The sequence below is a fragment of the Macaca thibetana genome, chromosome 9 (assembly GCF_024542745.1).
Source record: "Macaca thibetana thibetana isolate TM-01 chromosome 9, ASM2454274v1, whole genome shotgun sequence".
In the NCBI taxonomy this organism is placed as follows: domain Eukaryota; kingdom Metazoa; phylum Chordata; class Mammalia; order Primates; family Cercopithecidae; genus Macaca; species Macaca thibetana.
Window position 1 is genome coordinate 88,460,636 of NC_065586.1, and position 24,901 is coordinate 88,485,536.

At 39.9% G+C, this 24,901-nt stretch overlaps 1 protein-coding gene across 1 annotated transcript in view; it reads left to right on the forward strand.

Moving 5' to 3' along the window:
- Window positions 1-24,901, forward strand: part of KIF11 (kinesin family member 11) — a 66,729-nt gene that overhangs the window by 11,113 nt on the left and 30,715 nt on the right. The window contains exons 2-10 of the mRNA XM_050804441.1: window positions 1,646-1,778; window positions 2,007-2,104; window positions 2,544-2,622; window positions 4,796-4,981; window positions 5,123-5,247; window positions 9,111-9,201; window positions 9,445-9,687; window positions 12,724-12,819; window positions 18,293-18,381. Of these exons, the coding sequence (XP_050660398.1) occupies window positions 1,646-1,778; window positions 2,007-2,104; window positions 2,544-2,622; window positions 4,796-4,981; window positions 5,123-5,247; window positions 9,111-9,201; window positions 9,445-9,687; window positions 12,724-12,819; window positions 18,293-18,381 (1,140 nt within the window). The remainder of the gene's footprint in view (window positions 1-1,645; window positions 1,779-2,006; window positions 2,105-2,543; window positions 2,623-4,795; window positions 4,982-5,122; window positions 5,248-9,110; window positions 9,202-9,444; window positions 9,688-12,723; window positions 12,820-18,292; window positions 18,382-24,901) is intronic.

Sequence of the window (24,901 nt, forward strand, 5' to 3'; positions counted from 1 at the left end):
GGGCTGTGCCAGGGGAAGTTAAGGTATCCTTAAATAAATAGCAACTTGGTTTATCTAGTGATAAGGGGAAAATAATTTCCTGTTTGGCACTTTCTCCAAAATACATGATACTCAATGGGAAAAATGAACTCAGGTCAAGATTATGTCTCTCCCTTTGGCCCAGACATGTGTTAAGTATATAATTATCTTATTAATGCTACTCTGTGGACTGTGATTATTTTTAGTTTTCCCATAATTCCTCTTAGGATGACATTTATTAGGTAATGTGGTTTAACAAATATTTGAGAACCTACTGTGTGCTAAGCATGGTAGTTGTTGCTGGGGAAACAGTAAACTAGACAGGATTTCTTTCCGTAGTGATCTGAGGTCTAGTGGGTAACACATTAAAAAAAAGATGATAAGAGAGGTGATGTTTAGAAAGGGTGTATAAAGGGTGCTGTAGGAATATATAGCAAACATTTAATGTGGTCTTGGTTGGAGCAGGTGGGGGAGGCACGTAGGATGGAAAGGACTTCCTGAGGAAATAACCATTTCAACTAAATACCTACTCAGGCATTTCCGTAGAATGAGGACTCTTGATCCAGTCGGCTTGGGCAGTGTAGACCTTCTGTGTCTATTCACTCATTTGAAAAATGGGGCTAATAATATTGCCAACCTCACAGTGTTGTGTGGACATACTGAGTGAGCACATGTAAAGCACTTGAAACAATAAGTACCTGGCACATAGTAAGTACTCAGCTTATTAGTCATTATTTTTATGTACTTTTTATTTTGTGCCAGGTATCCACTGGCAGATGAGTATTTTGAACACAAACTTGACATGTTTTTTCTGCTACATCATAACCCAACTTGATCAGATTTTTTTTTTTTTTTTTTTTTTTTTTTTGAGACAGAGTCTTGCTCTGTTGCCCAGCCTGGAGTGCAGTGGCCGAATCTCAGCTCACTGCAAGCTCCGCCTCCGGAGTTTACGCCATTCTCCTGCCTCAGCCTTCCGAGTAGCTGGGACTACAGGTGCCCGCCACCTCGCCCGGCTAGTTTTTTGTATTTTTTAGTAGAGACGGGGTTTCACCGTGTTAGCCAGGATGGTCTCGATCTCCTGACCTCGTGATCCGCCCGTCTTGGCCTCCCAAAGTGCTGGGATTACAGGCGTGAGCCACCACGCCCGGCCAATCAGATTTTAAGAATAGGAGAAATGGAATTCTGAAAAATAAGTTTGGCATTTTTACAAGTTAAAACCAGTTAGTGGCTTGGCACAGTGTCTCACATCTGTAATACTAGCACCTTGGGAAGCTGAGGTGGGATGATCACTTGAGCCCAGAAGTTTGAGACCAGCCTGTGCAACACAGTGAGACCCCAATCTCTACTGTCAAAACAAAACAATTCTGTTAGTATCTACTCATAAGAAGCTGCCAGAATTGTAATGTCTTACATATCTTTGAACATTTAAAAAATTATATTTGTGAAACTTGAGACACTTATAATTTTACTGTCTGCTTTAGCAGTATCATTTAGTCCTGATTTAATCCCCATCACCAACAATGTGGTCAGAACTTCGCGTTTTTCTTGACAAATGTAGTTAGGGAAAATGTCGTTGATAACCTGAGAACTAAGAGCTCTTGAATGACTTTGTGTATTTCTTTTATAGACCATTTAATTTGGCAGAGCGGAAAGCTAGCGCCCATTCAATAGTAGAATGTGATCCTATACGAAAAGAAGTTAGTGTACGAACTGGAGGATTGGCTGACAAGAGCTCAAGGAAGACATATACTTTTGACATGGTAACATATGGTGCAATTTATTGATTATCCACTAATCAATAAATGTAAAATAATTTTAATATACATATTTTACCTGGAAAAGGGTGTATACTTAGGAATTTCGGTTGTCTCTTTGAATTGTCAGATGGCTTCTAGTGGGCTGAATTATGAATTAATTAACATACGAAAAACAAAATTATTAAAATGAGTAATTTTGAGTTTTATTTTTTTAATTCTTTTTTTTGATAGGTGTTTGGAGCATCTACTAAACAGATTGATGTTTACCGAAGTGTTGTTTGTCCAATTCTGGATGAAGTTATTATGGGCTATAATTGCACTATCTTTGCGTAAGTAAAACAGTGTTTTTTCAGATTTATGAAAAAGCTTAAATGCGCGTGTTTTGTTTGTTTGTTGTTTGCTTTTTGAGACGGAGTTTCACTCTTGTTGCCCTGGCTGGAGTGCAATGGCGCAATCTTGGCTCACTGCAACCTCCGCCTCCTGGGTTCAAGCAGTTCTCCTGTCTCAGCCTCCCAAGTAGCTGGGATTACAGGCGCCTGCCACCACGCCTGGCTAATTTTTGTATTTTTAGTAGAGACGTGGTTTCACCTTGCTGGCCAGGCTGATCTCGAACTCCAGACCTCAGGTGATCTGCCTACCTCAGCCTCCCAAAGTGTTGGGATTATAGGCGTGAGCCACTGCGCCTGGCCTGTTTTTTGTTTTTTAGTCTATCACTAAGAGTCATATGGGTGTGTTTCCTTTTGATTTAACACTTGTTAATCTTTACAGGTATGGCCAAACTGGCACTGGAAAAACTTTTACAATGGAAGGTGAAAGGTCACCTAATGAAGAGTATACCTGGGAAGAGGTATTTATTGTTTATAATATACTTTTATCTCTAATGTGGCTGAAATTTAACTGTATAAAACTTGTTTGAGGGTCTCTGTCTTGAAATAGAGAAGATCAAAATACCTATGTCAAAATGAACTTAGGATAAACCACTACTACAGTAAAATTAAAGTGCATGGTATGACTCCTGTTTAAGAAACAGCCTCAATGGAAGAGGAAGGACCAATATGTATGGCACAGTTATGTCATAAAAGAGGGGTCTATTTACGACAGAATTGTTGGAGCAGAATATTGTAGAAAAGTTGGAATATGAGTGAGGCTCGAAAGCAGGCAGGGCTTTGTACTGTAGGAATGGGTCTCAAAGTTAGCACGGCCAGGGGAAGTATAGTACTTTATTCATGATGATCTTAAGTGTTCAATAAATTAAGATGAATGTATTGTTTAATATTGCGGAAAGCATATACTACATTTTACAAAGATTTCCATGAATTTAAGTGAGTTTAATAACTATGGGAGAGAACCAATACTGGAAGAAAGTTGAAAGAAGAACAAGACAAGTTGAACTAGAGCTGAAGTGTTACAACTTTTTATAAAAAGTTTAGTTTTAAATTTAGTAATGTGTTTAAATTTAAATGAGTTTAATAACTAGTTAATTGGCTGGGTGTGGTGGCTTATGCCTGTAATCCAAACACTTTGGGAGGCCAAGGCGGGTGGATCACCTGAGGTCAGCAGTTCGAGACCAGCCTGGCCAACACGGTGAAACCTCGTCTCTACTAAAAATACAAAAACTAACTGTGTGTGGTGGTGCATGCTTGTAATCCCAGCTACCCGAGGGGCTAAGGCGGGAGATTCACTGGAACCCAGGAGGTAGACGCTGCAGTGAGCTGAGGTGGCACCACTGCACTCCAGCCTGGGCAACAGAATGAGACTCTGTCTCAAAAAACAACCAAAAAGCTAGTTAATTTTCAAAAAAAAAAAAAAAAAAATTATTTTATTTTTTTAAATTTTAAATTGATGGGGTCCCACTGTGTTCCCCAGGCCAGTCTTGAACTCTTGGGCTTCAGGAGTCCTCCCAACTCAGCCTCCTGAGTAGCTGGAATTAGAGGCACATACTACCTTGCCCAGCCAATTTTCCAAATTATTGAAAGTTGGGTAGAACCTTTTTTCTAGTGGTTACATAATTGAGTCATTAACTTACTTTATATATATGGATAATAAAGTTATGAATTGTAACCATAGGGGATATGGAATAGGCTTAAAGCATAGTTTCATTGGGCAGAATTATTGAACTTGGCTTTTTTTTTTTTTTTGAGATGGAGTCTCGCTCTGTTGGTCAGGCTGGAGTACAGTGACTCAATCTCGGCTCACTGCAACCTCCACCTCCCGGGTTCAAGTGATTCTCCTGCCTCAGCCTCCTGAGTAGCTGGGACTACAGGTGCACGCCACCAAGCCCGGCAAATTTTTGTATTTTTATTACAGATGGGGTTTCACCATATTGGCCAGGATGGTCTTGATCTCCTGACCTCGTGATCCACCTGCCTTGGCCTCCCAAAGTGCTGGGATTACAGGCGTGAGCCATCACGCCTGGCTGAACTTGGCTTTTTTTTTTTTTTTTTTTTTTTTTGAGACGGAGTCTCGCTCTGTCGCCCAGGCTGGAGTGCAGTGGCCGGATCTCCGCTCACTGCAAGCTCCGCCTCCCGGATTCCCGCCATTCTCCTGCCTCAGCCTCCAGAGTAGCTGGGACTACAGGCGCCCGCCACCTCGCCCGGCTAGTTTTTTGTATTTTTTTTTTTAGTAGAGACGGGGTTTCACTGTGTTAGCCAGGATGGTCTCGATCTCCTGACCTCGTGATCCGCCCGTCTTGGCCTCCCAAAGTGCTGGGATTACAGGCTTGAGCCACCGCGCCCGGCCTGAACTTGGCTTTTTAAGTAGATAGGTTCCATTGGTTTCTATGTAATGCTCAGGCATGAAGATGGCTAAGAAGTGTGACAGGTTTATGGAGGGTGTGAAGACTACTATTGAACAGATTGTTGTAAATGGCTTCTCTAACATTAACTTAGTTGTTTCTTTTTTTTTATTTTAACTTGCTTTGCCATACTTATGTTTAAATATATTATAAAGGAGGCCCATGTATTTTAACTGCCACAGTAAATGGCATTCTTCCTTTATATTAGTCCTTATTATAATTTCAGGATCCCTTGGCTGGTATAATTCCACGTACCCTTCATCAAATTTTTGAGAAACTTACTGATAATGGTACTGAATTTTCAGTCAAAGTGTCTCTGTTGGAGATCTATAATGAAGAGCTTTTTGATCTTCTTAATCCATCATCTGATGTTTCTGAGAGACTACAGATGTTTGATGATCCCCGTAACAAGGTAATTCAGTCTTTGAGAATGAAATGTCTCTGAATTTTAACGTGTGAGGCTTTCAGAAGTCAGAGAGAGAGAGAGAGAGAGAATGTGTGTGTGTGTGTTTTTTAACCAATCTAATGGATGTTCTTTTGGTATTTTGGTCAGAGAGGAGTGATAATTAAAGGTTTGGAAGAAATTACAGTACACAACAAGGATGAAGTCTATCAAATTTTAGAAAAGGGGGCAGCAAAAAGGACAACTGCAGCTACTCTGATGAATGCATACTCTAGGTAAGAAAGCCATAGTCTCTTTCCTAGCCCCATTTTCTTTTAAGAAGAATTAGGACTTGGAGAAAATCAAATTGGGGTGGGTCAGGGTATGAGTCACGTACCTAGAGTTTGTGTTATAAGGAGGGGTCGTTGGTGATTGGCTTGAGATTTATAGGGAAGGAACCAATATTGGAAGAATGTTGAAAGGAGAACAAAGATAAGTTGAACCATAGCTGAAGTATTAAACTTTTTTTTTTTTCTTTTTTGAGACCAAGTTTCGCTCTTGTTACCCAGGCTGGAGTGCAGTGGCACGATCTCGGCTCACTGCAACCTCTGCCCACCAGGTTCAAGCAATTCTCCTGCCTCAGCCTCCTGAGTAGCTGGGATTATAGGTGCCCGCCACTAGCCTAGCTAATTTTTGTATTTTTGGTAGAGATGTGGTTTCACCATGTTGGCCAGGCTGGTCTCAAACTCCTGACCTTAGGTGAACCACCTGCCTTGGCCTCCCAAAGTGCTGCGATTACAGGTGTGAGCCACCGCACCCAGCCTAAACTTTTTTGAAGTAGAAGAATCCTTTTATTCTAGTGACATCATATATGGAAGCCCAGGATAAAATGTGGCTGCTATAGTTGATTTTAGAATGGGACGCTCTGAGCTTTACCTCCTTAAGCCTTATGAAGGGGTCCCTGAGGCACTTTTGTGGAGCCCCCTACTGATATTAGAATATAGTTTGAAAACCCTTGCATTTAATAAGGATTAGAAGAAGTCAGGTCTTTTAAAATGGCTTCATTTTAATGTGGGAGACAGATGGTCACTAACACTGGCTTTCATGGATTGAAAGGGATGATTTTTTCTCTCTAAGTATCTTTTACTGAAATATAAAAATTCCTTTTTAAAAATTGTTTATTTTCCTCTCTTACCACTCTATTCATTGAAATATAAAATGCCTGTCATAAATTTACATAAGTTAGGAACTCCTTTTTTCTTGTAAAGACCCCTACAGGACAAATTCCAAATTCTACAAATATAGTTTACTAAAACAAGTGTTTGTGTGTGTGTGTGTGTGTGTGTGTGTGGTCTTTGAAGGAAACATCAGAATGTGATAGAAAAAGCAATAGATTGGGAATTAGATATTTGTGTGTAGTCTCAGTTTCACAGTTAATTCAGTATGTGACTTCGGGTGAATAAGTGAATTTATCTGCATATCAGTTTCTCTGAGCTACAAAATTATTATTAGGATTGGAAGTCTTATTTCTTTGCTGGCTTGTAGTTGAAAATTTCTATAAAATGCCATAGCAATTATAGTTACAACTCTAAAAAAGTTTGCATTTAAAGAAAGAAGAAAAATATAACATAAAAGTGATTAAGATCATGGAATTTTGGATGATTTCAAAATTTTAATTAAATTTTCACTTAATGGCTTTCCAATAAAATGGAAATTTTATTCTGTGGTTGATTTATGACTTAATTTCATGTAGAATTTTGAGAACTGAACTGAAGACTAGTTAAAATTTCTTTAGGTACATTTCACTAAAGTATAAAATTTCTATTTTTCCTTTTTTCTTATATGTAGACTTGTATAAAGGTCACTTTTTATGAATGTATGTGACAAAGAGGAGAAGCTAATTCAGTTTTCCCAAATTAGAGCTAACTCCAATGCTTATTTGTATTAATTGCCTAATCTGGATTAGGAATGGGTAGATAATGGTCGAAAAATATGAGATGAATATTATTATTATTATTATTATTTTTTTTTTTTTTGAGACGGAGTCTTGCTCTCAGCTCACTGCAAGCTCCGCCTCCCCGGTTTACGCCATTCTCCTGCCTCAGCCTCCTGAGTAGCTGGGACTATAGGCGCCTGCCACCTCACCCGGTTAGTTTTTTTTGTATTTTTTAGTAGAGATAGAGACGGGGTTTCACCGTGTTAGCCAGGATGGTCTCGATCTCCTGACCTCGTGATCCGCCCACCTCGGCCTCCCAAAGTGCTGGGATTACAGGCTTGAGCCACCGCGCCCGGCCTATTATTATTATTATTATTATTATTATTATTATTATTATGTATTTTTTTTTTTTTTTTTGAGACAAAGTCTCTCTCTGTCCCCCAGGCTGGAGTGAAGTGACGCGATCTCGGCTCACTGCAAGCTCCGCCTCCCGGGTTCATGCTATTCTCCTGCCTCAGCCTCCCGAGTAGCTGGGACAACAGGCACCCACCACTACGCCCAGCTAATTTTTTGTATTTTTTAGTAGAGGCGGGGTTTGACTGTGTTAGTCAGGATGGTCTTGATCTCCTGACCTCGTGATCTGCCCGCCTCGGCCTCCCAAAATGATTACAGGCATGAGGCACCACGCCTGGTGGAGATGAATATTATAATTCAGATCTATAGTTTGCATTTATGCTTTTCCTTGGATCTTCCTCCTTTTCTGTAATTTTAAATAATTTAAATAATTTTTATAAAAATGCTACTTGGCTGGGCGCGATGGCTCACGCCTGTAATCCCAGCACTTTGGGAGGCCAAGGCGGGAGGATCACTTGAGGTCCGGAGTTCGAGACCAGCCTGGCCAATGTGGTGAAACCCCGTCTCTACTAAAATTACAAAAACTAGCTGGGCGTGGTGGCGTGTGCCTGTAATCCCAGATACTTGGTAGGCTGAGTCAGGAGAACTGCTTGAACCCAGGAGGCAGAAGTTGCAGTGAGCTGAGATCGAGCCATTGCAATAAGTCTAGCCTGGGCAATAAGTCTCAAAAAAAAAAAAAAGATATTAATTTTTTGTTTAAGTAACATGAAAGTACAAAGAAGAAAATTGAAACTTACCAGATTCTCTGTCAACTGTCAATGATATTAACAAACATGATAATGTTCACCAACTGCCATTGGATACAAAAAGAATGTCTTTGGTCATCTGTATAATTTTTTTTCCCCTAAGATAAAAGCAGAGTATTTGGTTTTTTTTGTTTGTTTTTTTGCTTGTTTGTTTTTTTTCCCAAGACAACATCTTACTTTGTCACCCAGGCTAGAGTGCAGTGACTCAGTCATGACTTACTGCAGCCTTGACCTCCTGGGCTAAAGTGATCCTCCCACCTGAGCCTCTAGGGTAGCTGTAACTGTAGGAGCATACCACTATGCCCAGCTAATTTTGAAATTTTTTTGTAGAGATGGCAGTCCCACTATGTTGCCCAGGCTGGTTTTGAACTCCTGGGTTGAAGTGACCCTCCTACCTTGGCCTCCCAAAGTGTTGGGATTACAGGCATGAGCTACCACCCCTGGCCTGAATATCAGTATTTAGCATAAGGTAGACTTTTGAACATTTTATAATCTAGCAGTGATTATCTTGTAGTGTTTTAGTAATCATGCTGTTTACTATTTCTGCTGTTAGGGGATAGGAGTCACCTATTTCTGATGACAGTCTCAAAGCAGAGAAGTGTACTTGTGCATGTACACAACAGCTGACATGGATGGGGAGGTGGAAGAGTAAACTAATGCCTTGCCTGGTACCATTTGAATTTATGGTAATGACATACTTCAAATGGTTCTTATGAATAGCAGATTGATTGCAAGCCATCTCTTCTTGACATACCAGGCAAATGTTTTGACCCCATCCACATCCAGCTTTCAGAGGTGCCTCAGGATTCTAAGTCTTTTGGAGTTTTTTTTCAGATAGCTTCTTATTGATGCCGCTTTTGCAGGCAGTAGATAGGAGAAAACAAAATCCTAATCACTGTTCTATCCATCTCCTATCTTCCAGAATATTCTTGATATCTCCTGTCTGATGTTATCTTTCTCTACCCATGTGGATTTAGATCTTCCTTTCCTGTTTTCAGTATTTCAGAAGCAGGAAATGCTGTTTTACATTATAATGACTGGGCAACTTGATATTGTTTTCTAGTCGTTCCCACTCAGTTTTCTCTGTTACAATACATATGAAAGAAACTACGATTGATGGAGAAGAGCTTGTTAAAATTGGAAAGTTGAACTTGGTAAGCATCCACCTTAATACTACTGTTTCACTCTTAAACACCTTATAGAGCAGCTTGAAATTTTGCCCTTGAGACAGTTTTTGTGGTCACTGGGTGATTAGCTTTGTAGTGGGAGAACAAATTTATTAATTACAGAAAAATTATTTTGCTGGCTATTTAATACATTATGTATACTATAAGAATGAAAGTCTTTGAATCCAAATCCAATAGACTCACTTTTTATTTTTATTTTTGAAATTAAAGGTTGATCTTGCAGGAAGTGAAAACATCGGCCGTTCTGGAGCTGTTGATAAGAGAGCTCGGGAAGCTGGAAATATAAATCAATCCCTGTTGACTTTGGGAAGGGTTATTACCGCCCTTGTAGAAAGAACACCTCATGTTCCTTATCGAGAATCTAAACTAACTAGAATCCTCCAGGATTCTCTTGGAGGGCGTACAAGAACATCTATAATTGCAACAATTTCTCCTGCATCTCTCAATCTTGAGGTAAGCCCTTTGAAAGCAAGCTGCGAGTGTAGTAGCTGTAATTCTTATTTAGCTATTATATATTTTAACAGTTTATTTACTAGGCTGGACATAGTGACTCATACCTGTAAACCCAGCACTTTGGAAGTCCGAGGTGGGTGGATCACTTGAGCTTAGGAGTTCGAGACCAGCCTGGGCAATCTGCCGAAACCCTGTCTCTACCAAAAATACAAAAAATTAGGTGGGTTTGGTGGTGCACACCTGTGGTCCCACCTACTTATGGGGCTGAGGTGGGAGAATCACTTAAGCCTGGGAGGTGGAAGTTGCACTGAACTGAGATCATGCCACTACACTCCAGCCTGGGTGGCAGAGGGAGACCCCATCTCAAAAAAAAAAAAAAAAAAAAAAAAAAATATATATATATATATATATATATATATATATATGGTGGAATAAAAAAAGTTCATTTAGTAGCTTCATTCTTTTTTTTTTTTGAGATGAATCCCGCTCTTATCCCCCAGGCTGGAGTGCGATGACGAGATCTCAGCTCACTGCAACCTCCACCTCCCGGGTTCAAACGATTTTCCTGCCTCAGCCTCCCAAGTAGCTGGGATTACAGGCGCCTGCCACCACACCCAGCTAATTTTTGTATTTTTAGTAGAGATGTGGTTTCACCTTGTTGACCAGGCTGGTCTCAAACTCCTGACCTCAGGTGAACCGCCCTTTGTCTCCCAAAGTTCTGGGATTACAGGCGTATGCCACTGCGCCGGGCCTAGCTTGCTTCATTCTATGCTATAATGTAAAACAATCTGGACATTGCATATGAACATATACAGGAGGACACTCCTGAAGAAGTTATCTTTTTCCTTCCTGGCAGAGTTTTTAACCTTAAAAAGCCAGTTTCTCAATGGCTTTTCCACACAGTCTTCAAAGAAAATTGCTGTGGTCATTAGCAGTGGGTGGTATATGGAGATTTAATTGAGGACTTAGGAGCAGGTAAAGTGAATGCTCGCTAGTGTGGTAAGGCTGCTTAGAGAACACTGAAGATGGTGTTGGATGTGTGAGAACAGAGAGAAAAACCAAGAGAAATAACAAAGATGGTAAAATGTAGTCTTATTTTATTGCTATCATCTGCCTTAAGTGGAAATTTTATTTATTTGTTTATTTATTTATTTATTTTTAGAAGTAGAGTCTCATGCTGTTGCCAGGGTTGCAGTACAGTAGCATGATCATGGCTCACTGCAACTTAAATTCCTGGACTCAAGTGATTCCCCCAACCACAGCCTCCTGAGTAGCTAGTACTACAAGTGTGAGCCACCAGGCCTGGCTAAGTTTTGTTTTGTTTTGTTTTGTTTTGTTTTAAATAGAGACGGAGGTCTCACTATGTTTCCTAGGCTGATCTTGAACTCCTGGGCTCAAGGGATCCTCCTACCTCAGCCTCCTGAAGTGCTGCGATTTAGGCATGGGCCACCTCGCTTGACCTAAATGGATTTTAAAAAGCTTTTTTAGGCCGGGCACGGTGGCTTACACCTGTAATCCCAGCACTTTGGGAGGCTGAGGTGAGTGGATCATCTTAGCTCAGGAGTTCAAGACCAGCCTGAGCAACATGGTGAAACCCCGTCTCTACTAAAAAACCACAAAAAATTAGCTGGGCGTGGTGGTGCACGCCTGTAATCCCAACTACTCAGGCGGCTGAGGCAGGAGAGTTGCTTGAACCCAGGAAGTAGGGGTTGCAGTGAGCTGAGATTGAGCCACTGCACTCAAGCCTGGGTGACAGAGCGAGACTTTGTCTCAAAAAAACAAAAAAGCTTCTTTAAGGTCTCCAACTTCCCCTTCATTAAAAAAAAACTTTATTGAGATTTAATTCACATATCATAAAATTCACCGATTTAAAGTATATTAATTTAATAATTTTAGTATATTAACAGAGCTGTCCAACCGTCACCGAAATCTAAGTTTTGAACATTTTCGTAACCCCAGAAAGAAGGCCTGTACCCATTGAAATTACTTTTCCATTTGCCCCACTCCCAGCTCTAGGACACTACTGCTTTTTGCATCTATGGATTTGCCTGTTCTGGATATTTCATATAAATGGAATTATGTAATATGTGGTTTTTTTGTGACTGGCTTCTTTCACTTAGCATAATGTTTTCAAGGTTCATCTGTATTGTAGCAGCAATACTTTATTCCTTTTAATGGGTGAATAATATTCTATAGTATGGAGTGCAATGGTATGGTCTTGGCTCACTGCAACCTTTGCCTCCCGGGTTCAAGTGATTCTCCTGCCTCACCCTCCCGAGTAGCTGGGATTACAGGCGCCTGCCACCACGCCTAGCTAATTTTTGTATTTTTAGCAGAGACAGGGTTTCACCATGTTGGCCAGGCTGGTCTCGAACTCTTGACCTCATGATCCACCTGCCTTGGCCTTCCAAAGTGCTGGGATTACAGACGTGAGCCACTGTGCCCGGCTGATATGGGACATTTTGTTTATTCATCAGTTGGTAGATTCATTGAGCTTTGTGGTTTTTTGTTTTTGTTTTTTTGTTTGTTTGAGACAAACCTGTTGCCTAGGCTGGAGTGCAATGGCACAGTCACTGCAATCTCAACCTCCTGGGCTTAAGTGATGCTCCCACCTCAGACTCCCAACTAGGTGGGACTATAGGCACATGCTACCATGCCCAACTAATATTTATCTATTTATTGTAGAAACAGGGTCTCCCTATGTTGCCAAGGCTTGTCTCGAACTCCTGGACTCAAGTGACCCTCATGCCTTGGCCTCCAAAGTGCTGGGATTACAAATGTGAGCCATCATTGAGTTTAAGAATAGTCTAAAGGAAATTATCCTAAGGGTCAAGACTATGAAAATTGAAGAGAAGGGAAAAAAGGATTGAACAGCTTCCTTTTTAAAGGTTGGGCATAGTGGTCTTAATGACTAGATTTTAAAATTAGATACAACTATGAAATATTACTTTAAGTTATTATATAACATATTTTAGATAACAGAACTACATTATTCTCACAATATCTTCACTAATTGATCTTTCCTTTCTATGACAGGAAACGCTGAGTACATTGGAATATGCTCATAGAGCAAAGAACATATTGAATAAGCCTGAAGTGAATCAGAAACTCACCAAAAAAGCTCTTATTAAGGTAACTGTGAATTTTGGAGCATAATGTAATCTTGCTTGACAAATGTGAAAATAAGAAACTTAAGTGGGAGATAATTGTTAAACAACATTTGTAAATTGCCCATGGAAGGCTTTTTATATAGTGATTTAAACTAAATATCTTACGTGTTAACATATTTTTTTCTAATGCTAATATGTTGACTTTACCAACTTTATCAACTGAGTTGGTACTCTTAACAAAATTTTCATTTATTTACATTTACAAAATTTATTTATTTGCATTTTTGAGGTATAATTTACATGCCATAACACCCACCCCCTAATGTAAGCATACAATTCAATGATTTATAGTGCATTTACAGAGTTGTGGAATATAACCACGATCTAGTTTTAGAAAATTTGTATCACTATCCAATTTCCCTTTGCTCCTTTACAATCATGTGGCCACTGAACTGCTTTCTGTCTATAGATTTACCTTTTCTGGAAATTTCCTATAAATGGAATCATGTAGTATTTGGTCTTTTGCATCAAGTTTCTTTTGCCTAGCATAACATTTGGGGTTCCATTTATAACATGTATCAGTAGTTTATTTCTTTTTATTGCTGAATAGTATTCAATTATATGCTGATAATATGACATTTGGATCATTTCCAATAATGCCATTGTGAACATTTCTCTACATGTCTTTTGTGTTGATGTGTTTTCTTTTCTCTTGGGTAGATATCTAGGGATTTAATTTCTGGGTTGTATAGTAAGTTTATGCTTAAGAAACTTTTCCAAGTAGCTCTACCACTTTGTATTTCCTACAGCAGTTTATGAGGTCTGCAATTTCTCCACCTCCTTTTCAACACTTGTTTTGTTTTTGTTTTCTTTTTTTTTTTTTGAGATGAAGTCTCGCTCTTTCACCCAGGCTGGAGTGCAGTGGCACGATCTTGACTCACTGCAACCTCTGCCTCCCAGATTCAAGCGATTCTTCGACCTCAGTCTTCCGAGTAGCTGGGACTACCGGTGTGCACCACCGCGCCCAGCTCATTTTTGTACTTTTAGTAGAGATGGGGTTTCAACATGTTGGCCAGGCTGGTCTTGAACTCCTGACCTTGTGATCCGCTTGCCTCAGCCTCCCAAAGTGCTGGGATCACAGGCGTGAGCCAATACACCTGGCTCCAGTATGGTTTTAATTAGCATTTCCCTAATGACGTTGAACGTCTTTTCTTGTGCTTATTATCTATTTGTTTATCTTTTTTGGTGAAATGTCTATTCAAATGCTTTCCCCAATTTTAATTGGTTTGTCTTCTTATTAAGTTGTAAGAAGTTCATGTAGTCTAGATGCAGGCCCTTAATGAGATATGATTTGCAAATATTTCCTCCCAGTCTGGCTTTACTTTTTCCTTTCCTTGGTTTTTTTTTTAAATAAAGTTTTTATTATTGAGATAATTATAGATTCACATGCAGTTATAAGAAATAATACAGAGAAAACAGGCCAGGCACAATGGCTCATGCCTGTAATCCCAGCACTTTGGGAGACCGAGGTAGGCGGATTGCTTTAGATCAGGAGTTTGGGACTAGCCTGGCCAACATAGTGAAACCCTTATCTCTACTAAAAATACAAAAATTAGCTGGGCGTAGCGGCGCGTGCCTGTAATCCCAGTTACTCAGGAGGCTGAGACAGGAGATTTACTTGAACCCAGGAGACAGAGGTTGCAGTGAGCTGAGATCGCGCCACTGCACTCCAGCATGGGAGACAGAGTGAGGCTCTGTCTCAAAAAAAAAAAAAAAGTAATAATACAGAGAAATCCTTTGTACATTTTCTTGAACTATAGAATATTACCACGGGGATATTGATATTAATAACAATCCATGGATCTTTCCCAATTTTCCTTACGTGTGTGTGTATGTGTATTTAAGTCTAGACAGTATTGTCACATGTATAGGTTCGTGTATTCACTACCACAATCAAGATACTGAATAGTTCCATCACCACAAGGACCCCTCATATTGCCCTTTTGTTACCACTTTTCTTACCACCATCTCCCTCCTTTCCTGGTACCCAATAATCTGTCCTCTATAATTTCAAGACTGTTATTGATTGGAATCATACATTATGTAAAGGTCTGAGATTGCCTTATTTATTTATTTATTTATTTATTTATTTATTTATTTATTTTGAGATGGAGTCTTACTCTGTTGCCCAGGCTGGAGTGCACCCAATAATCTGTCCTCTATCATTTCAAGACTGTTATTGATTAGAATCATATATTATGTAAAGGTCTGAGATTGCCTTATTTATTTATTTATTTATTTATTTATTTATTTATTTTGAGACGGAGTCTCACTCTGTTGCCCAGGCTGGAGTGCAGTGGTGCGATCTCAGCTCACTGCAACCTCTGCCTCCCAGGTTCAAGCGATTCTCCTGCCTCACTCTCCCAAGTAGCTGGGATTACAGGTGTTTGCCACCATGTCCAGATAATTTTCTGCATTTTTAGTAGAGACAGGGTTTCACCATGTTCGCCAGGCTGGTCTCAAACTCTTGACCTTGTGATCCACCCACCTTGGCCTCCCAAAGTGCTGGGGTTATAGGCATGAGCCACTGTACCCAGCAGATCTTTTTTTTTAGTAATAAGTAGTAGTCCATGGTGAGTGTGTACCATACAGTTTTTGTAACTTTTCACTTATTGAATGACATATGAGCTGATTGCAGTTTTTTTGCTATTACAAACAAAACTGCTATTGACATTCATTTATAGGTATTTATGTAAACATACATTTTTATTTCTCTTGGATAATTGCCCAAGAGTGCAATTGCTGGGTTGTATAATAATTGAATGTTTATTATTTTAGGGAACTGCCTGTTTTTCAAATTGGCTATATCATTTTATAATGTATGAGTGATCTAGTTTCTTCATATCCTCACCAGCATTTAGTGTTGTAACTTATTTATTTTAGTCATTCTGATAGGTGTGGTAGGTAATAGATATCTCATTGTGGTTTTTAACTTGAATTTTTCTAAAGGCTAATGATGTTGAGCATCTTTTTAACATGCTTATTTGATGTTTATATATTTATGTATATATAGCATATACATATATTGCATATTGATATGTATATAACATACACATGTATAGGTAACATATATATGTATATATATATTTATTTCCTCTTATAATTTATTTGTGGAAATATCTGTATGTTTGTCCTGTAGAGTTTTACCGTAGTATCTTTTGACGTGTTCCTCTGTTCTTTGTATTTTCTGTAAATTGGAAGCTGAATCTTGAGGCTTAATTAAATTCAAGTTTTGTCTTATTTATTTTTGGCAAAACTAATTCATAAGCAGTAGTGTCTTCTTCCATTTAGAAGTATATAATCTCTGGTTCTCTTTTTTTTTTTTTTGAGACGGAGTCTCGCTCTGTTGCCCAGGCTGGAGTGCAGTGGCACCATCTCGGCTCACTGCAAGCTCTGCCTCCCAGGTTCACGCCATTCTCCTGCCTCAGCCTCCCCAGTAGCTGGGACTACAGGCACCCGCCAGCATGCCCGGCTAAATTTTTGTATTTTAGTAGAGATGGGGTTTCACCGTGTTAGCCAGGATGGTCTTGATCTCCTGACCTTGTGATCATCCCGCCTCGGCCTCCCAAAGTGCTGGGATTACAGGCGTGAGCCACCGCGCCCGGCCGGTTCTTTGTCTTTTTTATGGGCAATGACAATATTCAGGGACTTGGTCAATAGTTTTCTAAGGTTGCAATATGGTAATATTTGAATTCAATTATTCTTTCTTAATTGATTGCTGAACCTCAGGTTGAATATCCCTTATCTGAAATGCATGGGACCAGAAGTGTTTTGGATTTCAGATATTTTGGATTTTGGAATATTTGCGTATACATAATAAGGTATATTGGGGATGGGACCCAAGTCTAAATATGAAATTCATTTTTGTTTCATAGAACCATATATACGTAGCCTGCAAGTAATTTTATGCAATATTTTGAATAATTTTGTGTATGAGACAGTGTTTTAACTGTGACCTGTCACATGAGATCAGGTGCAAAATTTTCAATTTCTGGTGTCATGTCGGTGCTCAAAAAGTTTGGGACTTTTGGACCCAAACTTTTGGGTTTCAGGTTTTCAGATTAGGGATGTTCAACCTGTGCTTCTATTAAGAGGTTCTTTCTCTCATCTACTTAGAGGTATAGTTCTTATAGGAAAGGCAGGACACATGCTTGATAATTTCCTTTATTTGCCAATTTTGAGAATAATGAGTTGGTTTCCTAGGTTTCTTAGTGTCATTATAATCTCATATATTTAAATTGTTTGTGTTAACTGACTGTAGTTTTTCTCCTCACTGATGCTCAGATTGGCTCATCTTTGGCCAGGGGTATGTTAGTCTGTTTTCATGCTGCTGATAAAGACATACCCAAGATTGGGCAATTTACAAAAGAAAGAGGTTTATTGGACTTATAGTTCCACATGGCCGGGGAGCCCTCATAATCATAGTGGAAGGCAAGGAGGAGCAAGTCACATCTTACGTGGGTGGCAGCAGGCAAAGAGAGAGCGCTTGTGTGGAGAAACTCCCATTTTTAAAACCATCAGGGCCGGGTGCGGTGGCTCAAGCCTGTAATCCCAGCACTTTGGGAGGCCAAGACGGGCGGATCACGAGGTCAGGAGTTCGAGACCAGCCTGGCCCATATGGTCAAACCCCGTCTCTACTAAAAATACAAAAATTAGCCGGGAGTGGTGGTGGACGCCTGTAGTCCCAGCTACTTGGGAGGCTGAGCAGGAGAATCGCTTGAACCCAGGAGGCGGAGGTTGTAGTGAGCCGAGATCGGGCCACTGTACTCCAGCCTGGGAGACAGAGCGAGACTCTGTCTCAAAAAATAAATAAATAAATAAATAAATAAAACCATCAGATCTTGTGAGACCCATTCACTGTCATGAGAACGGCATGGGAAAGATCTGCCCCTACAATTCAATCATCTCCCACCGGGTCCCTCCCACAACAAGTGGGAATTATGGGAGCTACAAGATGAAATTTGGGTGGGGAGACAGAGCCAATCTATATTAAGGGGTTATCTCTTCAGGTGGCTTCTTGAGTCCTTTTGATTAGCCTAGTAGTCTTTGTTTAGCTTCTTTCCTTGCCTTATTTGACAAGATGTTCTGTGTTCATCTTGAGTATTTCCTACCTCAGTCCTGGAATCAGATGCTTTTCTAAGGAATCCTGGTTCATTTTAGTTTGAAATACTGCTACCAACCTGGGTACTGGAGGTTGTGGTTTTTCTTGGGAAGTCCATATTTTTAGAATGAGTGCATTTAAAAAGGAGCTTTGAAAGACTTTATTTCTATACAAATTAATATTGATTAACAAGTATGGTTATAACTTTTTATCATGCTTCTTTATGTTTTAAAAGACATAAAAAGGCTAACTTTACTTTTTATTTGATGCATATCCTTCCCAAACTGAATGAAAAAAGTACTAAACTGACACCTTCAACATTCCTCTTGTGTAGGAGTATACGGAGGAGATAGAGCGTTTAAAACGAGATCTTGCTGCAGCTCGTGAGAAAAATGGAGTGTACATTTCTGAAGAAAATTTTAGGTAAGCCCTTGGCTATGGAGTTAATTTCCAAGAATAAGCATTTCTGATAACAGGCTATTTGAAGTAAAACTTACGTAGCAGTAAATAAAATCTTTATATCAATTGCCGATAAATACTTCATTTTGTGTGTGTGTGTGTGTTTTCTTTTGAGACAGGGTGAGTGTGCACTCTCACCCAGACTGGAGTGCAGTGGCACAATCTTGGCTTGCTATATCCTCAATCTCCTGGGTTCAAGTGATCCCCCTGCCTCAGCCTCCCAAGTAGCTGGGGTTACAGGCATGAGCCACCACACTCAGCTAATTTTTGCAATTTTTTGTAGAGACAAGGTGTCGCCATGCTGCCTAGGCTTCTATTTTGTTTTGACATTAACAAGTAGCTATCAAACACTTTATAAAATCTTTACTTTTAGTTTTTAAATCATTAATTCATATGAAGTTTCAAGAAGAGTACAAGAGAGGTTTCATGTATTCTTCACCCAGTCTTCCTCAGTGGTTATCTCTTATATAATTATAGTACAAGGCTGGGTGTGGTGGCTCATGCCTGTGAATTCTAGCACTTTGGGAGGCCAAGGCAGGCGGATCACCTGAGGTTGGGAGTTTGAGATCAGTCTGACCAACATGGAGAAACCCAATCTCTACTAAAAACATAAAATTAGCCGGGTGTGGTGGTACATGCCTGTAATCACAGCTGCTCCAGAGGCTGAGGCAGGAGAATTGCTTGAACCTGGGAGGCAGAGGTTGTGGTGAGCCGAGATAGCGCCATTGCACTCCAGCCTGGGCAATGAGAGCAAAATTCTGTCTCAAAAAAAAAAAAAAAAAAAAAAAAAAAAGATAAATAAAAAATAGACTGGGCGCCATAGCTCATGCCTGTAATCCCAGCACTTTGGGAGGCTGAGGCGGGTGGATCACCTGAGGTCAGGAGTTCGAGACCAGCCTGGCCAACATGGTGAAACCCTGTCTCCACTAAAAATACAAAAGTTAGCCGGGCGTGGTGGCAGGCCTGTAATCCCAGCTACTTGGGAGGCTGAGGCAGGAGAATCGCTTGAACCTGGGAGGCAGAGGTTGCAGTGAGCTGAGATAGCACCATTGCACTCCAGCCTGGGGAAGAAGAGTGAGACTTCATCTCAAAAAAAAAAAAAAAAAGAAAACAATAAAATAAATAACAATTATAGTACAATACCAAAGCTGGGAAATTGACCTTGATACAATATGTATATTAGTTTGTTCTTATACTACTATAAAGAACCACGGAGACTGGGTAATTTGTAAAGAAAAGAGGTTTAATTGGCTCACAGTTCAACAGACTCTACAGGAGGCATGGCTGGGGAGGCCTCAGGAAACTGACAATCCTGGTAGAAGGGCTAAGGGGAAGCAAGCACATCTTCACATGGCGGCAGGAGAGAGAAAGTGAAGAGGAGAGCGCTGCACACTTCTGAACAACCAGATCTTGTGAGAACTCATTCGCTATCATGAGAATAGCAAGGGGGAAGTCCATCTTTATCATTCAGTTATCTCCCACCAGGCCTCTCCTCCAACATGGGATTATAATTCAACATGAGATTTTGGTGGGGACAGAGAGCCAGACCATATCAACATGTGTATATACTTCTGTGCCATTTTGTCACTTGTATAGATTTGTGTAACCACCACTGCAATCAAGATACAGGCTATCCTATCATCACAAGGAACTCTCTTGCTAATTCACTATAGTCGCACTCAGTCCATCTTTTTCATGATTCCTAACCCCTGGCAACCACTAATCTGTTCACTTTTTAAAGCCCTGGAGTAGTTGTTCAAAGGAAAGCTTTTATTGAGGCCCATTATATAAAACAACAATAATAACAGAGAAAACAAGGGGAAGAAGGCAAGAGGGATGCTAAGGACTATAACTTGAAAATTCTTGATTGTGTTTATCCTTGAAGATAGTAGGAAGCAAGACTTTCACAGAGCATTTTTTAAAAGTTAATAGTGATAAAAGATATTAGACCTAATTAATAACCAGAAGCATTTTAGTATAATCTTTTACTGAACTTTTTTATAGATGTTAACACGCTAATAGTATATAAATCATTTAATAAACTTACTTTTTTCTGTGTTGTTTCCAGCTGTCATAATGTACTCCATGAATGTGGAGTAAGATGCCCTAGAATCAGAACAATGTAAGATTGTGGGTTAGATAACAGTTTACCACCACTAAAGGAGGTGTTCTTTTCTTGATGCTTTAGAAGTAAAAAGTAATTGGTGAGGCACTCAGTCCTGGCCTGTAATCTTTAGAAATGATATCGATTACTGGCTTTCATCTTTCTGATTTTATTTTTGAACTTAAGAAGTAACTTTAGTTTTCGTTTGTTTAATCCCATGATTTAAAATATGGTGTTTGCTCTTTTTTTTTAACTTTTATTTTAGTTTCATGGGTACATGTGCAGGTTTGTTCTATAGATAGATTGCATGTAACAGGAGTTGGTGTATATATTATTTTGTCACCCAGATAATAATCATAGAACCTGATGGATAGCTTTTTAATCCTTACTTTCCTCTCACCCTCTACCCTCAAAGAGGCCTAGGAGACTATTGTTCCCTTCTTTGTGTCCATGTGTACTCAGGGTTTAGCTCCTACTTATAAGTAAAAACATTCAGTGTTTGGTTTTCTGTTTCTGTGTCAGTTTGTTTAGGACAATGGCATCCAGCATCCAGCTCCATCCATGTTGCTGCAAAGGACATGATCTCGTTCTTTTTTTCTTTTGAGACAGTCTTGCTCTGTCACCCAGGCTGGAGTGCAGTGGTGTGATCTTGGCTCACTGCAACCTCTGCCTCCTAGGTTCAAGTGATTCTCCTACCCCAGCCACCTGAGTTGCTGGGATTACAGGCGCCTGCCACCATGCCCAGCGAATTTTTTTTTTTTTTTTTTTTTTTAAAGTAGAGACGGGGTTTCACCATGCACAATGTTGGCCAGGCTGGTTTTGAATTCCTGGCCTCAAGTGATCAACTCACCTCAGTCTCCTGAAGTGCTGGGATTACAGGCATGAGCCACTGCACCTGGCCGTCTTGTCTTTTTTATGCCTGTGTAGTATTTCATGGTGTATATGTACCACATTTTCTTTATCCAGTCTACTGTGGATGGATAACTAGGTTGATTCCATGTCTTTGCTGTTATGAATAGTGCTATGATGAACATATGTGTGCATGTGTCTTTATGGTAGAACAATTTATATTCCTTTGGATATATACCTAGTAATGGGATTGCTGGCTCGAATAGTATTTCTTTGTGTGTGTGTTTTATTTATTTATTTTTTTTGAGATGGAGTCTTGCTCTTTTGCCCAGAGTGGCACTATCTTGGCTCACTGCAAACTCTGCCCCCCAGGTTCAAGCAATTCTCCTGCCTCAGCCTCCTAAGTAGCTGGGATTACAGGTGCCTGCCATCATGCCCGGCTAATTTTTGTATTTTTAGTAGAGATGTGGTTTCACCATGTTGGCCAGGCTGGTCTCAAACTCCTGACTTCAGGTGATCCACCCACCTCAGCCTTCTAAAGTGCTGGGATTACAGGCCACCATGCCCTGTGATAGTTTCTTTTGTTATGCAGAAGCTCTTTAGTTTAATTACCTCCCATTTGTTAATTTCTGGTTTGTTGCAATTGCTGTTAGCATCTTCATCATGAAATCTTTGTCAGGGCCTATACCACCGTTTTTTTTTGAGATGAAGTCTTGCTCTCTTGCCCAGGCTGGAGTGCAGTGGCATGATCTTGGCTCACTGCATCCTCTGCCTCCCACATTCAAGCAATTCTCCTGCCTCAGCCTCCTAAGTAGCTGGGATTACAGGCGCCTGCCACTACGCGTGGCTAATTTTTGTATTTTTAGTAGAGATGGGGTTTCACCATGTCGGCCAGGCTGGTCTTGAACTCCTGATCTCAAGTGATCTGCCCACCTCCGCTTCCCAAACTGCTGGGATTACAGGTGTTAGCCACCGTGCCCAGCCGGGCCTATATGATTTTATACCTAGAAAAACCCCATAGTCTCTGTCCATAAGCTCCTAGATCTGATAAACAATTTAAGCAGAGTTTCTGGATACACAATTGTTGTACAAAATCAGTAGCATTCCTATATACTAATAATGTCCAAGCTGAGTGCCAAACACGAACGCAATCCCATTCACAATAGCCACAAAAACAGTAAAATACCTAGGAATACAACTAACCAGAGAGGTGAAAGATCTCTACGGTAAGAATTGTAAAACACTGCTGAAAGAAATCAGAGTTGACACAAACAAATGGAAAAACATTCCATGCTCATGGATAAGAAGAATCAATATTGTTAAAATGGCCATACCACCAAAAGCAATTTACAGACTGAATGCTGTTCCTCTCAAACTACCAGTGACATTCTTCACAGAATTGGAAGAAACTATTATAAAATTCACATGGAAGTGTAAAAGAGCCCAAATAGCCAAAACAATCCTAGGCAAAAAGAACAAAGCTGGAGGCATCGCATTACCTGACTACTACAGTGCTACAGTAACCACAACATCATGGTACTGGTACAAAAACAGACACATAGACCAGTGAAACCGAATAAAGAGCCCAGAAATAAAGCTACACACCTACAGCCATCTGATCTTCGACAGAACATGCAATGGAGATAAAACTGCCTGTTCAATAAATGGTGCTGGGATAACTGGCTAGCCATATGCAGAAGACTGAAACTGAACCCCTTCCTTAATGCCCGTATACAGAAATCAACTCAAGATGGATTAAAAACTTAAATGTAAAACCTAAAACTAAAAACCCTTGTGAAAATCCTAAGTGTTTGTTCTCTAACAGACATGAGGCATAATCTGAGATAGTTTTGTCTGAAAAAACTTTTGGAATTAGTACAGTGTCAGTCAGAGAAGAATCACAAAAACTACAGCCAACATTTAAAACAGGATAATGCTTTATTTAAGCCAAGCTTAATAGACATTTTAAAACCATATCAAAATCATGTCATCCATACAATAACAATATTGTCTTACCCTTTGGCATTCACTATAAGAAAAGCATTTCAAATAATCCCATTTTGCATAAAAGATCCATTTCTATTTTATTTTATTTTTTATTTTTGAGACGGAGTCTCACTCTGTCACCCAGGCTGGAGTGCAGTGGCGCGATCTTGGCTCACTGCAAGCTCCGCCTCCCGGGTTCATGCCATTTTCTCGCCTCAGCCTCTTGAGTAGCTGGGACTACAGGCGCCTGCCACCATGCCCTGCTAATTTTGTTTTTGTATTTTTAGTAGAGATGGGGTTTCACCGTGTTAGCCAGGATGGTCTTGATTTGCTGACCTCATGACCCTCCCGCCTCGGCCTCCCAAAGTGCTGGGATTACAGGTGTGAGCCACCGCGCCCGGCCGTAGAAGGTCCATTTCTAATAAAAAGCTAATATATTTAATTAAAAGACTATTAGAATTAACTCTTCTCTTACAGCTCTTTTCTAGCTTTTCCTTTAGTCAACAATATCTTTAGCTAATATGTTAAGGGAATTTGTATTCACGGAAGAATCTTTGTCATTTAAGCATAATGTGAAATATAAAATTGTTGGTTGTTATCAAAGAATTAGATGAGCAAATACAGGCATTCACTTCTGAAACTTACTAATACTCAAGAAATCAGAGACCCATTAAAGTGGGTTTGGAAGACCTGTGAGCTTTGTGCTTGAGAAAAGCATTGTTCTATTTTACTTTTTATGACTTCTTTTGACTTTGACTTCATCTTCTAATATTTTTGTTGAATTTCATTTTTGCTGTCAAATTTTTAGTTTCTAAAAACTCTTTTCTGCCATCTTTGTCCCTCCTTTTGAAAACTATAACATCTTCTTATTTTACAGATCTGTTCCTTATCTCAGGAACATTATTAATGTTATTAATGTTTTCTTTTCTGTTTTTCTTTCCTTTGGGATTTTTTTTTCCCTGTTGTGATATCTGTCATTTGTATTTATTTTCTTCAAATGTCTAATGACTTGGCTGGCAATTAAGATGGATTAGAAGCTTTGTACATGGGTGAGGATTATGGATCTGTGAGTTCACTGCAGATGAAAAAGTGGTGATCTCAGTCTTAAGTCTGGGCTTCCATCAGATATCATTCTTTGTTGGATTTTTTTTCTTTTGGACAAGGCCTCAGTCTTTCCTGAGAAGACTTACCCAGTTTGCTTGGAGATTTTTCTAGCTGCTGACATTTTTTGATTAGAATGGGTATAGGAGGCTGAGGATCCCATCATTTTAGTATGCAGATTTACACCTAAATGCTCATTTCTAGTCCCTAAACCTTCTGCAATCCATGGTGTCTAGTGAAAGTGAACCTGGAAATTCTGCTGCAATTCCTGAGGACTAGTGGCTCTCAGCGGAAGTGGTGTTTGGGGAGTGGTGGTGGTGGGTGATTTTGTCCCCCAGAGGACATTTGGCAGGGTCCAGAGACATTTTTTATTGTCATGACTTGGATGGTACTGAACATCCTAAAATGTACAGGACATCCCCACAATGAAGAATTATTTGATCC